Source organism: Nyctereutes procyonoides, unplaced genomic scaffold (assembly GCF_905146905.1).
Source record: "Nyctereutes procyonoides isolate TBG_1078 unplaced genomic scaffold, NYPRO_anot_genome, whole genome shotgun sequence".
Classification (NCBI taxonomy): domain Eukaryota; kingdom Metazoa; phylum Chordata; class Mammalia; order Carnivora; family Canidae; genus Nyctereutes; species Nyctereutes procyonoides.
The window spans coordinates 3,713,675-3,728,308 of NW_026575043.1; the positions used below are offsets into that span (position 1 = coordinate 3,713,675).

Sequence of the window (14,634 nt, forward strand, 5' to 3'; positions counted from 1 at the left end):
ATCCCTACAAATCTAGAGGCCCTGTGAAAGCTGGGTGAACAGTCACATGGGGCATTCAGTGCTCACGTGTATCTTTTTTTTAAAGACTTGAATTTTTTTTAGAGTAGTTTAGATTTATAATAAAATTGAGATTTCCCACATGCCCTGGGCCCCACCTGTGTGTAGTCACCCCCATTGTCAACATCACTCACAAGTATTCTATAGATTTTACCGAGGATGAATCTGTGCTAACACATCATGATCAGCTGAAGCATGTAGTTTACCTCAGGGTTTCCTCTTGATAGTGTCCATTTGGTGGGTTTGGACAGATGTACAAACCCATCATCAAAATATCATACAGAGTATTTTCCTGCCCTAAAAATCCTCCATGCTCCACCCATTCATCTGTCTCCCTGCCTCCTCCCTGGCAACCACCGATCTTTTTACTATCTCCGTGGTTTTTTCTTTTCCAGAAGGTCACACAGTTGGAATTACACAGTAAGTAGTCATCTTAGATTGGATTCTTTCACTTAGTAAAATGCATTTATGGCTCTTCCTTGTCTTTTCATGGTTTAATAGCTCATTTCTTTTTAGCAATAAGTAATATTCCATTGCCTGGACAGATACCAGTTTATTTCTCCATTCACCTTCTGGAGGACTTCTTGGTTGCCTCCTGGTTTGGGCAGTGTGAATAAAGCTGCCAGAAATATTCATGTGCAGATTTTTATGTGGACATAAGTTTTCAAACCCTTTGGGTAAATGCCAAGGAGTGTGACTGCTGGATTGTACAGAAAGAGTATGCTAAGTTTTGTAAGAAACCACCAAGCTATCTTACAAAGTGGCTGTACTCTGGCTTTCCCACCAGCGGTGAGTGAGAGCTTTTGTTCCACAGCCTCACCAGCATTTGGTGTTGGGAGTGTTTCAGATTTTGGCCATCCCAATAGGTGTGTAGTGATGTCTTTCATTGTAATTTGCGTTTCCCTGATGATATATGGTGTGGAGCCTCTTTTCATGTGCCTGTTTGCCATTGGCATATCTTTGGTGAGGAGTCTATATGTTTATCTTTAATTTACCACTTTGGCAGTCATGGCTTGATCCAGAAGAAATATAGGGTTTTAAGAGACAAAAATCTAAGAGATAAAAATATATTTTCTTCTGATAATAAGAATAATGCACATTTGACATAAAAAATTTTAAAACCCAGAATATGTCTATAATTAGAAAAAATTTAAATAGGGATGCCTGGGTGGCTCAGCCGTTAAGCGCCTGCCTTCGGCCCAGGATGTGATCCTGGAGTCCCAGGATTGAGTCCCACATCAGGCCCCTGCATGGAGCCTGCTTCTCTCTTTGCCTGTGTCTCTGCCTCTCTGTGTGTGTCTCTCTCATGAATAAATAAATAAAACCTTTAAAAAAATTAAATACCTCCCATAATTCTACCTAGAAATAAATGCCTTAACTGTCTGGCATTTTATGCTTAGGGTCCTTTTTCTATATATACATAAACTTGAAATTTTTTTTTCTTACTTGAATCAAAATGTATATGATGTTTGGAAGCTACCTTCTACATGTTCTAATAAAGATTTATAAGTTTTATCTTTCATATTTAAGTTTTGATCCATCTAGAATTGTGTATATACTGTTGAGAGATTCAGTCTCATTTTTTCACACATGGATAATCAGCCTGTGGTCCCTGTATTGTTTATTGCCTGCTGTACCCTTTCCCAGTCTGCCAAAGAGGTTGTTGTTTCCTTTGTTCTTTTCTAGGATTTTGGTGGTTTCCTGTCTCACTTTTAGGTATTCCATCCACTTTAAATTTATTATTGTATATAGTGTAAGAAAGTTGTTCAGTTTCATTCTTCTGCATATTGCTGTCCAGTTTTCTCAACATCATTTGTTGAAGAGATTGTCTTTTTGCTATGGGTATTCTTTCCTGCTTTGTCGAAGATTAGTTGACCATTGAGTTGAGGGTCCATGTCTGGGTTCTCTGTTTTGTTCCTTTGATCTATGTGTCTGTTTTTGTGCCAGTGCCATACTGTCTTGATGACTACTGCTTTGTAATAGAGCTTGAAGTCTGAGATTGTGATGCCCCCAGGTTTGCTTTTCTTTTTCAGTGTTGTGTTGTCTACTCAGGATCTCTTGTGATTCCATACAAATTTTAGGATTATTTGTTCTAGCTCTGTGAAAAATGCTGGGGGTATTTTGATAGGAATTGCATTAAATGTGTAGATTGCTTTGAGTAGGATAGACATTTTAACAATATTTGTTCTTCCAGCCTATGAGCATGGAATGTTTTTCCATTTTTTTGTGTTCTCTTTGATATCTTTCATAAGTGTTCTATGGTTTTCAGAGTATAGACCTTTTACCTCTTTGGTTAACTTTATTCCAAGGTATCTTATGATTTTGGTACAGTTGTAAATGGGACTGATGCCTTGATTTCTTTTTCTGCTGCTTCATTATTGGTGTATAGAAATGCAACAGATTTCTGTGTGCTGATTTTTTTATCCTGAGAATACTGAATTTGTATATCAGTGTTAGGAATTTCTTCGTGGAGTCTTTCAGGTTTTCTATGTAGAGTATCATGTCATCTGTGAAGAGTGAAAGTTTGACTTCTTCCTTGCCAGTTGGGATGGCTTTTATCTTTTTGTTGTCTAATTGCTGAATCTAGGACTTCCAGTACCATGTTAAATAACAGTTGTGAGAGTGGACATCCCTTTATTGTTCCCGACTGCAGAAGAAAAGCTCTAAATTTTTTCCCATTGAGTGCGAAATTAGCTGTGGGTCATTCATAAGTGGCCTTTATTATTTTGAGGTATATTCCCTCTATCCATACTTTGTTGAGGGTGTTTATCATGAATGATTGTTGTACTTGGCCAATTACTTTTTCTGTATCCTTTGACATGATCCTTATTCTTTCTTTTATTAGTGTAGTGTATCATATTAATTGATTTGCAAATATTGAACCACCCCTGAAGCACAGAATACATTCCACTTGATTGTGGTGAGAGATTCTTCTAATGTACTGTTGGATTCAATTTTTAGTATTTTATTGAGAATTTTATATCCATGTTCATCAGGGATTTTGGCCTGTAGTTCTCTTTTATAGTGGAGCCTTTATCTGGTTTAATTAAAAAATTTTTTTTAAGAGAATTTATTTATTTATTAATGAGAGACACAGAGAGAGAGGCTGAGACATAAGTGGACGGAGAAGCAGGCTCCCTGTGGGGAGTCCAATGTGGGACTCGATCCCAGGACCCTGGAATCATGACCTGAGCCAAAGGCAGATGCTCAACCACTGAGCGTCCCTTTATCTGGTTTTAGTATCAGGGTAATTCTGGGCTCATGGAATGAGTTTGGAAGTTTTCTTTCTATGTTTTGGAACAGTTTGAGAAGAATAGTAACTCTTAAATGTTTGGTAGAGTTCCCCTGGGAAGCGATCTGGCCCTGGACTTTTGTTGGGAGATTTTTGATTACTAATTCAATTTCATTGCTAGTGGTTGGTCTGTTCAAGTTTTCTACTTCTTCTGTTTCAGTTTTGAAAGTTTTCTTGGCTGCATATTTTTCCCATTCAGCCCTTTGAATGTATCGTGCCACTTTCTCCTGCTAACTTTCTGCGGATAAAGCTGCTGTAAACCGTATTTGTCTTCCCTTATAAATTAGGGATTTCTTTTTCCTTATCTCTATATTTTACAAATTTTACTGTGGTATACCTCAGTGGTGGCCTACTTTTGTTGATCTTGATGGGAGTTCTCTGTACCTCCTGGATTTGGATTTCTTTCCCCAGATTAGGGAAATTTTCAGCTGTAATTTGCTCAGATAAACCTTGTGTCCCTTTTCCCACTCTTCTTTTTCTGGGATTCCTGTGATATGAATGATACTCCACTTCCTGGAGTCACTGAGTTCCCTAAGTCTACATCTGTGATCTAATATTTTTCTTTCCTTCTTCTTTTCCATAATTCTTTTCCATAATTTTATCTTCAGTGTCACCCCTTCTTTCCTCTGCTTCTTCCATCCATGTGGTCATTACATCTAGTCAGTTTTATATCTCAGTTATAGCATTTTTTATTTTGGCCTGACTAGTTTTTAGGTCTTTTATCTTTGCAGTAAGGGACTCCCTGGTATCTTCTATGCTTTTCTCAAGCCCATCTAGTATCCTTATGATTATTATTTTAAATTCTGTATCAGGGGCAGCCCCGGTGGTGCAGTGGTTTAGCACCACCTGCAGCCCACGGTGTGATCCTGGAGACTGGGGATCAAGTCCCATGTCGGGCTCACTTCATGGAGCCTGCTTCTCCCTCTGCCTGTGTCTCTGCCTCTCTCTCTCTCTCCCTCTTTGTGTCTCTCATGAATAAATAAAATCTTAAAAAAAGAAAACTCTGTATCAGGCATACTACTTTTATCTGTTTCTATTAGATTCCTAGCCATAACCTTTTCCTGTTCTTTCTTTTGGGATGAATTCCTCTGTCTTGGCATTTTGTCTAGATATGTATCTTCTTCTCTGTGTTAGGAAAGCCTGTTATGTTCTCTGCTCCTGAGAGTAATGGCTTTATTAAGAAGAGATCATATACTGTCCAGGACCTGGTGCTTCAAGAAGTGTGTCTGGTGTGTGCTGCATGTACTCACTCTGCTGTGTGTTTTGGCTGCTCTTTCCCTTTAGGTCAGTTCTCTGCTGAGTTTTTCCTTGCCTACAGTAGGGAGTATTTGGACCTTGTCCTGTGTTTGGCAAGTTTTAACTGGGTGTGCTTTGGTCTGCTTGTTTAAAAAGGCCAGATTCTATTTCCACTAGAGCTGAAGCTTTACAGCACTCTGTGATCAGTAGACTTGGTGCATGTGATGGAATTTTGCTGGTTTTCTAGGGGGAGAGGCCTGCTGCTCTGGCTCTCAGGCACACTTGCCCTGGCATAGAAGCACCTGCAGAGTACAGGGGGGTGGAAATTGGTGTAAGTGGCTCTAGCCTCTACTGGGGGGGGGGGCACTGTGCTGCTCCCTGAAATCCACTGGTGCTGTTGGTGGAGGAGAAAGATGGCATCCACCCTCTCCCTTGGCCCCCAACAGGTGAATTCATGCCCTCACTGTCCAGGCAGCCCTCACAGAAGAGAGAAGAATCAGAAGAATCTCCCCTTGCATGCCAGGCATCCCTCAGATTTCTGCCTTCACAGTGTCTGTGTCTGAGCTATCTGCCCACCTGGTGGCACAGTGCTTCTGTGTTTTATCTCAGGTGCCTGGTGGAGTTTCAAAACTCTAATTTTAAGGACCTGGCACTGCCTGAACCCACCCTGATCCTCTGCGGGAGGGTCTTGGGGCACTGGGGCTGGTGCAGATTTATCCCAGAAGGGCAGTTGTGGGAATGCACAGGTGCTTGGAGTTTAGAGTGAAGCACAGCAAAAAGCTGGCATCCAGATTAGCTGCCCTCAGCAGGTGTCCCTGCCACTATGCTAATGAATGGGGTGGTGCAGGGGCACCCACCAGTTCTTCTGTCTCCTGTGACTCAGTGCCACCTCTCTCAAGTGCATTCCAAGGGGAACTGTCTCTCCCAGTGCAATGCAGGGGATGCTAAGACCATGCTGTCCACTCCTGGGTCTCTGGCCTCCTTCTCCACTCCAACACTATCCCCACTGGCTCCACATTGGCTGCAGGGCAGGCTGATTTGAGCTTGACTGATTATAAAAACTCACAATAATCAGCCACTCTCGCTTTTCCAGCCATTGGCTTTGGGGAAGTGTTTTTCTTGTGCACTGCTCTGTCTCTCCTCTCTCTGTGGTTACAGGCTCTCTCCCTACCACAGCACCCGGGATTCTTTTCTCCCCCAAATCATGTCGGCACACCTCCTACTTTCCACAGTGTGGCTTCTTCTCTCCCTTTTGTTGTACAGTTTGTTCTCAGTCCTCAGATTGATTTCTTTGGTGTTCAGAATGATTTGATATTTATCTACCTGTGTTCAAGGGGCATGGCAAGCATAGGGTCCCCTTATTCCTCTGCCATTTGACTCCTCTCCATTTCATTTTTATTTAATTGATCATCTGGTTGAGTCAGGTTACTGTTGCTGTCCACATTTTACCATGAAGAAATTTCCTTAGGGGCCCAGGATATGTCCTGAAAGCCTAGCTGAGGACAAAGGACCTCAGATGGTTGGCTTGCTGTCAGAGCAGAACCCGAGTTCAGATCTTGGTTGCATGGAGTTTGTGAGATAATGTGAAAGATACACAGAATACACCTGCCCCCAAACACACACCTTACTACAAGTAAGGCCTGTGTTCTTCCCATAGCTTTATTATCATATTCCTATTAACACCCGTGTAGCATTTATCACTGTTTGGAACTGACATCTTTACCCCAGAAGGATGAAGAGACCATATTTCTTGATATATTACCTCATGAGCAGAAAGTTTACCACAAGAGGTCCTGGAGGAGTGTCTGCAAGGAGTGTTCTGAAAACATAATTATATTAAGTCCTCTAGAAAAGAATAAAAAGATTCAAAAGCTTTGTAGATGAAAATTGATGAGTGAGCTACTGTCTCCAAATGCACGGACCTGAAGGCAAAGAAATTCTTTGTCTCAGATGCTAGAGGGAGGCTCCTGTATTGGCTGGGGAAGATTTCTTCATCTGACATCCCAAAGACTAATCAGAAAACCATTTAAGATAAAACTCCATCATGTGACAGTATTACTAGCTTAAAAAAAAACCAGCAAGGAATTAAAAAAAAAAATCTGAGATGCTCTGTTCTTTTCTCAGCTTCATCCTCAGATCTCTGTTTATGCCTCTTCTGAGTTTTCCTGAGAAATGTACCATGGACAGACTAAATTGACCATTTGCCTTAAGACTTAGCATCTTCTTGCAACATGATGGCTTCCTCTCCTTTTTGTAGATTGACTGTTACAGACTCCGATGGAACCTCTAATTCCACAACTGCAGCACTAATAGTCAACAGTGCTGTGGACTGTCCTCCAGTTGCCAATGCAGGACCAAATCAGACCATAACTTTGCCCCAAAACTCCATCACTTTGAATGGAAACCAGAGCAGTGATGATCACCAGATTGTCCTCTATGAGTGGTCTCTGGGTCCAGGAAGTGAGAACAAAGAGGTGGCCATGCAGGCAAGTTCTCTATCCTGCCTTCAGATTTTTACTTGTCTAGCCATACCCCAATCCACCTACCCATCTATCCATCTATCCCTCCATCTGTCCACTCACCCACCTGTCCGTCCATTTACCCATCAATCTATCCACCCACCCACCCATTAATCCATCTACCTATACATCCATACATCTGTCCATCCATTTAAAACTGTTCATACATCTATCTACCTTCCTACCTACCTAAATTATTGGTATGTGGTATAAATCCAGAAAACATGTTTTTATAAGATAGTCTGATATATTACAACTATTAGAAGAGTTCACAGATCTTCCAAACTTACACCCTTTCCACTCACCCATTCTCTATAAGCATAGAAGTGAGTCCTGTGTTGACAGCTAATTTGTGTTGAGGCTAATTTGGGGTAAGTCTGACCCAATATTTTCCACAGAAATACTATTTTAGGATTGGGAAAAACTTCGGAAATAATCCAACATAAACAGTATTATCAGGAAATTTTTCCTTAGTTTGTTTCCTATATTTTTAGAAACTTCATTGTCATCTTTTCTGAATCTAGTGGTCTCTTTTTAAGAGCTTTCTGTATCTAACTTTTAGTTTGCTCAAATGTTAAATATATTTGTCTCAAGACATAATACCATGGACACTTTTGCTGTGAGTGGTGTGTGTGCACATGAACTGTTTGCTCATTCTTGAATCCTTTGGTGATGGCCAAAACTATTTGTTTGTTTTTATTGCTAACCAGCTTGCTCTTTTGAAGTTATGTTGTTATTCGATGGTTTTCTTTAAGTCTTTATTTTATTATCTTTTTTTGTTGTTATTTTATTTATTTGTTTGTTTGTGTAAACAAGCTCTGTGCCCAATGTGGGGCTTGAACTCACGACCCTAAGAGCAAGAGTCACGTGCTCTACCAACTGAACCAATCAGGCATACCTTCAGTTCTTATTTTAATTCCAGTTAACATACAGTGTTATTATTAGTTTCAGGTTATTATTTGAAAGTTTAATGGAAAAAAGGCAGGACCTTACATTGCTACCCTGTACTCCTTCAAACTACATCTCATCTGTCCAACATAAATTTCTCATTAGTATTTTAGATGAAGTCAGATATCCCAAGAAATCTTACCTACTTTACTTTCTAATGTTTCTGGAAAGTATTTTGCAATTATGATGAATTTAAAATAATTGGTTGTGTTTATGGAACTTGAGAGGGCCATGCTGTAGTGTCCACCTTTGTCTAAAGGTTGTGGCAAGTGGTATGTTTGCTTCTGGTATGCTAAGAATTCTGATCCAGAGTACTTTGGATGCAAAACAGAAAGATGGGATATTTTGTATTTCCTTGGTTAAAAAAATATTCCAGGGGTGCCTGGTTGGTTCAGCCTGAAGAGTGCACGACTCTTAATCTCAGGGTTGTGAGTTAGAGCCCCACATTGGGTGTGGAGATTACTTAAAAAAATAAATTTTTTAAAAAATCCCAAATTTTCTTTCCTTTAGTTTTTGTGAATTATGTGCCCAAAGCTCACACCCCAGATTTCATCCACGTCTGCCCAATATGTGTCCAAGGGAATCCATGAGTGCAGGGTGCAGGGCCAATCCCACTGCCTCTCCACACCTGCCTGTCTGCAGTGGACACTCTGAGATCATCCATAGTAACAAGGTTATTGCCTTATGATTGATGGATTAAGGTGTTAGATGATTTTTTTATTAACTGGCAATCACAAAGATGACTCTGTAAACCGGAGTTTTACATTAGTCTAAATGTTGTGCAGGGCATCCTGCTAAGGGTTTGCTGCAGATGGGGGAGGCCACTGCTGTTATCTGGAGCATATGGTGGCTTCGAGGGTGTTTAGTGACACGTGTTGGTCTGCCTACTTCCCATTTGCCATCCATAACATTCCCTGTACCGAGTGCATAAGCATTTATGTAACCATATTAATTTTGAAGTTAAGTACTAGGAAATTCTACTTTTGTAGAGCTTTACAGAGCAAAATGCTTTGCTTTATTTAGTCAAAGTAGGGGAAAGCACCTTTTTAAAAGTTATTAAAAGTATGTATTTAAAATTTCACAAGTTCCCCTTATAACAATTATCAGTTTTTTCAATTTTCCATTAAAACGTTTAACAAATACATACAGATACATGTATCTATAGATCATCTTAGATGATCTATAAAAGTAAATAAATTATAATATGATTTAAGATTAAAAATCCTTTCTATGATGCCATAAACTTCAAACATAAGCAATAATTGGAAATGTTACCAGCAGCAACACAGTAGCAACAAAGTGAAAGGTTAAGCTGCAAACAAGTATAGCTATTATATACTCAATTGAAAAAATGTTTTATTGAAAACTTTTGTTGTCTTAGAGTTTTAAAAAATTGTTTTTAGTTGTTAGAGTAATACATGAGTTGTTTCTTGTAGTTGAAAAAAAAATAACTTCTGGGGCACCTGAGCAGCTCAGTGAGTTAAGTGGCTGCCTTCTGCTCAGGTCATGATCCGGAGGTCCTGGAACTGAGATCCACATCAGGCTCCCTGCTCAGCGGGGAGTCTGCTCTCTCTGCCCCATTCCCCACTGTGCTCTTGCTCATTCTTTTGGTCTCTCAAATGGATAAATAAAAAAATCTTTTTTAAGAAAGTTGACTTCTGATAAAATGCAAATACATCTTGAACTTACCTCAGTTGCCTTATGGAGATAATTACTTTTATCAGTTTAATATGTGTCCTTACAGAACCTTTTTTGTGTATTTGTGTATATGCATGTGTACACATAGTATCTGTCACACTATATGTACTGTTCTGCAACTTTCTCTTTTTCCTTGACAATATGTCTTTGACATCTTTCCATTTCATTACTTATAAGCTACAGACATTTTTTTTTTCCTTAAGTAGGCTCCACACCCAGCATGGAGCCCAACTCCATTTCAGTATTTATAAATTTACCTTATTCTTTTACACTTTCTCCTTCAAACTAGCATTGTAGTGTATCATGGTGGATCTGGTCACGCCCCATTGAAGAACATACACTTATTTAAAGATTGTTTATTTTAGAGAGAGTGAGAATGTGAGCAGTGGGGAGGGGCAGAAGGAGATAGAGAATCCCAAGAAGACTCCCTGCTGAGCCCAATGCTTGAGAGCCTGACCTGAGCTGAAATCAAGAGTTGGCTGTTTAACTGACTGAGCCACCCATGTGCCCCATTGTTGATGAACATTTAGACTGTTTCCAGTTTCTGCTATTATAGGCAGTGCTTCCAGCAGCATCCAAGTGTGAGCCTCCTTGTGTGCATGGGCTTTTCTCTAGTGTAGGTAGGAAGTGGAATTGCTGGTTAAAGAATATGCTCATTTAATGTGTGAATGGATGTTGCCAAATTGGCTTCCAAAAGGGCCAAATTAATTTAGACTTCTTCAACAGCAAATGAGGATACATAGTGAATTTTAGATTACATTTTCTTGGGGCACACATATTTCGTTTTCAAGTAGGATCTCCATATTTAGAAAAAGTACTCATTTTTCATTATGTCATGCTGCTTATTGAAATTAATTTTTCTTTTTCATTTCTATTTGCTATTACTTAGGGTGTCAAGACACCATACCTTCATTTGTCTGCCATGCAGGAAGGAGACTATACATTCCAGCTGATGGTGACAGATTCTTCAATGCAGCAGTCCACTGCCATAGTCACTGTGACTGTCCAGCCTGGTATGTGAGATGAAAGAGGGCTTTGGCCCCAGAGATTAAGGCAGAAATGACATCTGACCAGACTAGCCAAATTTGGTGGCAAATTCTCTAAATCTTTTAACTGTCAAGAAATCGGGGCTGGAATAGCTGAATCCTAATACAAAGCCAGTTTTCTGTTGTGGTTCTGAACCTTTTGTTGACTTTGTCTTTAAACCCTGGCATGGAGACCCAGATGGACATCCTCAGGGCCCCTTGCAGGCTCCACTTGCCAGGTAGACACTCCCACATGTGTCTCATTCTGTTGCAGAGCTTCAGGGAATTCTTGATATATGGCCTGGTAACTCAGATGGATCATAGCCAGATGGAGAACTGACTCCCAGTCATCTCCCAGTCCATTAATGGTTTTGTGAAAACCCAGGACTCTGCCTTCCTGCAGATTTAAATAATCTTAAGAGTAGTTATGTTTTTCTTGACAGTGCTCTCTGCTTTAGAACTTTTCTAGAAGATGCTGCTAATCCCAGTAATTTCCAGTTTCCTGGCAACTGAAAATATACTTACAATGCATTTATTTATTTTATTTATTTATTGACTATATATAGTCAGTGCTGTTGGTTAGAGCCTGGGGATGTGGAATTAAACAGGATAGACTTGGTCTCTGTCCTCCCAGGGCTCATGGGCAAGTACATCAAAAGAAAACCACATGATCAGTGCATTTCTAGGGGATGTACACTATGCTCCTGGAGCCCACAAAAGGACATACCACCTGGGCTTGCAGTATCTGCACAGAGTCTTATATGAGCTCAGGGTTGCAGTTGGCCAGGTGAATTTGGGGAGAGAAGGGCAAGAGAAAGAGTTTTTTAGGCAAGGAGACACTGTGCGTGAAAACCATGGGATGAAAGAGAGTTTGGTAGTTCAAAGAATTAAAAAGAATTTAGTGCAACAAGAGAAAGTGGTGAGGATGTGGGAGCATGAGGCATAGGGATTAAAATGCCAACAGATGATCTGGAAAGAGGGGCAGGGCTCACCATCAAGGGCTTTTGTAAATCAATGGTCATGGAAGTGTTTTATCCCAAGGTCAAGAGAAGCCACTGGACCACCAGACCTTACTGAGTATCACAGTGGTCCAGATAGTGAGTAATAGCTGCTTCAGCTTTGGACTACAGGACCTTTTTTTTTTTTTTTTTTAACAAAAAACTTGTCTATTTATTTCAGTATCAATATCAGCGATACTTTGTATCTTTTGCTTTAAACTTTTATTTTTAAGGGGCGCCTGGGTGGCTCAGTTAGTTAAGTGTCTGACTTTAGCTCAGGTCATGATCTCGGAGTCCTGGAATCAAGCCCCACATGGGGCTCCCTGCTCAGCACAGGAGTCTGCTTCTTCCTCTCCCTCCTCCCTGTTTGTGCATGCGCTTTCTCTCTTTTTCACTCTCTCTGTCAAATAAATAAAATCTCTTTAAATTTTTTTTTAAAAAATATTTTATTTTTAAATCATCTCTATACCCAGCATGGGTCTTGACCTTAAAACCCTGTGATCAGGAGTCACATGCTGTATGGACTGAGCTAGCCAGGAGCCCCTTATATCTTTTACTATTGTTTAACATTTAACCAAAATGTTTTGAGTTTTTATTATTTACCAGGCACTGTGTTAGGAATTGGGGCTGCAAGACAAAAGGAAGTCCTGCCTGATAAAGCAGCTGTCAGCTAACTTCCTTCCAGTTCCTTCCTCGCCTCCCTACTGTCTCCCTAGTCCTTCTTCCCTCCATCTGCCCCTCCTCATTGATTTTCCTTCTCTCTTGACTCCATGCCTTTTGAGGTCTTTTGTTTATTGATTTGAGAAAGAGAGAGAGCACACACACGTGCATACATGTTCAAGTGGGTGGGGGGTGGGATCCTCAGGCAGACTTACTGCTCAGTGTGGAGCCCGAGGGGTAGGAGGAGGGGCTCAATCCCATGACCCTGACACCATGATCTGAGCTGAAATCAAGAGTTGAATGCATAACTGACTGAGCCACCCAGGTGCCCCTCAAGGTCTTTTAAAGAAACCAAACATGTATATATTAGGGAACAATGTTCCCTGCTGTCTGGCCCCCAGTCTCACCCTTAAACATTTAAGGAGCCTGCAGTGTTTCTCTCCAGGGTTCCCTCAGGACACTGTACACTCTAGTAGCTACCTGCTCCAAGTATGAGTAATTAGCTTCAATCAGGAAATCAGGGGATCACGGACTTAATGCAAAGAGAAAATAGTTTTTCACACCATTTCTGTAATTCTAGCAAGCAACAGGCCTCCGGTGGCTGTGGCCGGCCCCGACAAGGAGCTGGTCTTCCCGGTAGAGAGCACCACGCTGGATGGCAGCAGGAGCAGAGACGACCAGGGCATCGTCCTCTACCACTGGGAACACGTCAGGTAGGCCCACTTCCCACTGAGCAGCGGGGGGTCCCATCCTGGCCCAGTGCTAACATTGCTTCTGCTCTGGAGGGTCCACATTAAATTAAAGTCCACTGGTGCATGCTGAGGAGTCAGGATTCAAGCACCTTTCTGGAGGTGGAAGAGCAGATCAAGCATGAAAGGATGAGATGTTATTTGTTGGCAGTGGAGTGGGGTGGAGCCCCGCCGGCTGGACAGGGCCATCTTGGGTGTGGGTGAGCTTCATGACAGAAAAGGTGCATAGAGGCCTGTGTAAGGCCTCAGGGGGCCTCCTGTCTACACTCAAAGCATCTGCAATGACCATAGACAAAGAAGTGCAGAGCCAGTGACTTGCATGAGCCTTGGTTTGCCTGGACAGTAAGGGAAGGAGTGGGGTGTTTCTGACAACAGAGGCCAGAGTCCTAATGACGGCCTGTAATTCCCCTGAGGAAATCCTTCATCTGGCTTATCCCCTCCTCTTCCATACTTTGTAAAGATAGATGAGGATTTTGCCTAATTTTATTCAAAGAGGAAATGGGGAGTAGTTTCTAAGACTCTGTTTTGCAAGGACAGATCATTTCACTGACCCCTCAATTGAAAAAAAACAGGGTGGGGCACCTGGGTGACTCAGTTGGTTAAGTGTTCAATTCTTGGTTTCGGCTCAGGTCATGGCTTCAGGGTTCTGGGATCGAGCCCTGCATCAGGCTCTGCACTAAGTTCAGAGTCTGCTTGAGATTCTCTCTCTTTCTCTCTGTTCCACCTCCTGCTTTCTCTCTCTCACTCTCTAAAATAAATAGGTAAATAAAATCTTAAAAAAACAAAACAAAATAAAAAATCCTCTTCCTAGGAATCACACAGGCTCTATCTAAAATAGGCATTAGCTTATGACCTATACCCTAAACTAGAGAATATAAGTGGATAAAAAGTTACCTTAGAATTCTCTAGATGATATATGTTTTAGCTGGAAAAAGCGACTTTTATAAGGATTCAAATAATCAGAATTCTGTGCCCACGCCTTTTGTTATTCACGTCCCTGTTTTTCAGAGGCCCCAGCACAGTGGAGATGGAAAATACAGACAGAGCTATAGCCACCGTAAGCGGGCTCCAGGTGGGTACCCACCACTTCCAACTGACAGTGACAGACCAGCAGGGGCTGAGCAGCACAGCCACCCTCACCGTGGTGGTGAGGAAGGGTGAGTCCTGGCATGGCGGAGGGAGGTGGGGCTCCTTCTGCTTTCCGTCTCACAGGGCCCTAGGCCACACCACGATTATTCAGAAATACTGGTGTTTATCTGTCCACGGTAGACACTGGACTCAGGTTGGCCAAGAAAAAGCCATTCTTGCTGTGTCCACATTTGCTGTTCTGTCTCCTTCCGCAAAGAAACAGCATTTCCTTTTTTTGTTGTTGAGCGTACTGTCTAGGGGCTGCCTTTTCTTCCTATGACTACTGGCAGTGAAAGACCTGTGTCCACCCATGTCTGCCCATGT

The 14,634-nt window shown here is 41.5% G+C and overlaps 1 protein-coding gene across 6 annotated transcripts in view; it reads left to right on the forward strand.

Moving 5' to 3' along the window:
- KIAA0319 (KIAA0319 ortholog) overlaps positions 1–14,634 on the forward strand; it is a 101,513-nt gene that overhangs the window by 66,517 nt on the left and 20,362 nt on the right. For 5 of the 6 annotated variants that reach the window (XM_055323039.1, XM_055323040.1, XM_055323041.1 and 2 more), the window contains 4 exons: positions 6,843–7,071; positions 10,640–10,763; positions 13,014–13,146; positions 14,191–14,339. In XM_055323039.1, coding sequence (XP_055179014.1) covers positions 6,843–7,071; positions 10,640–10,763; positions 13,014–13,146; positions 14,191–14,339 — 635 coding nt within the window. The remainder of the gene's footprint in view (positions 1–6,842; positions 7,072–10,639; positions 10,764–13,013; positions 13,147–14,190; positions 14,340–14,634) is intronic. The other variant, XM_055323045.1, reaches the window with a different exon arrangement.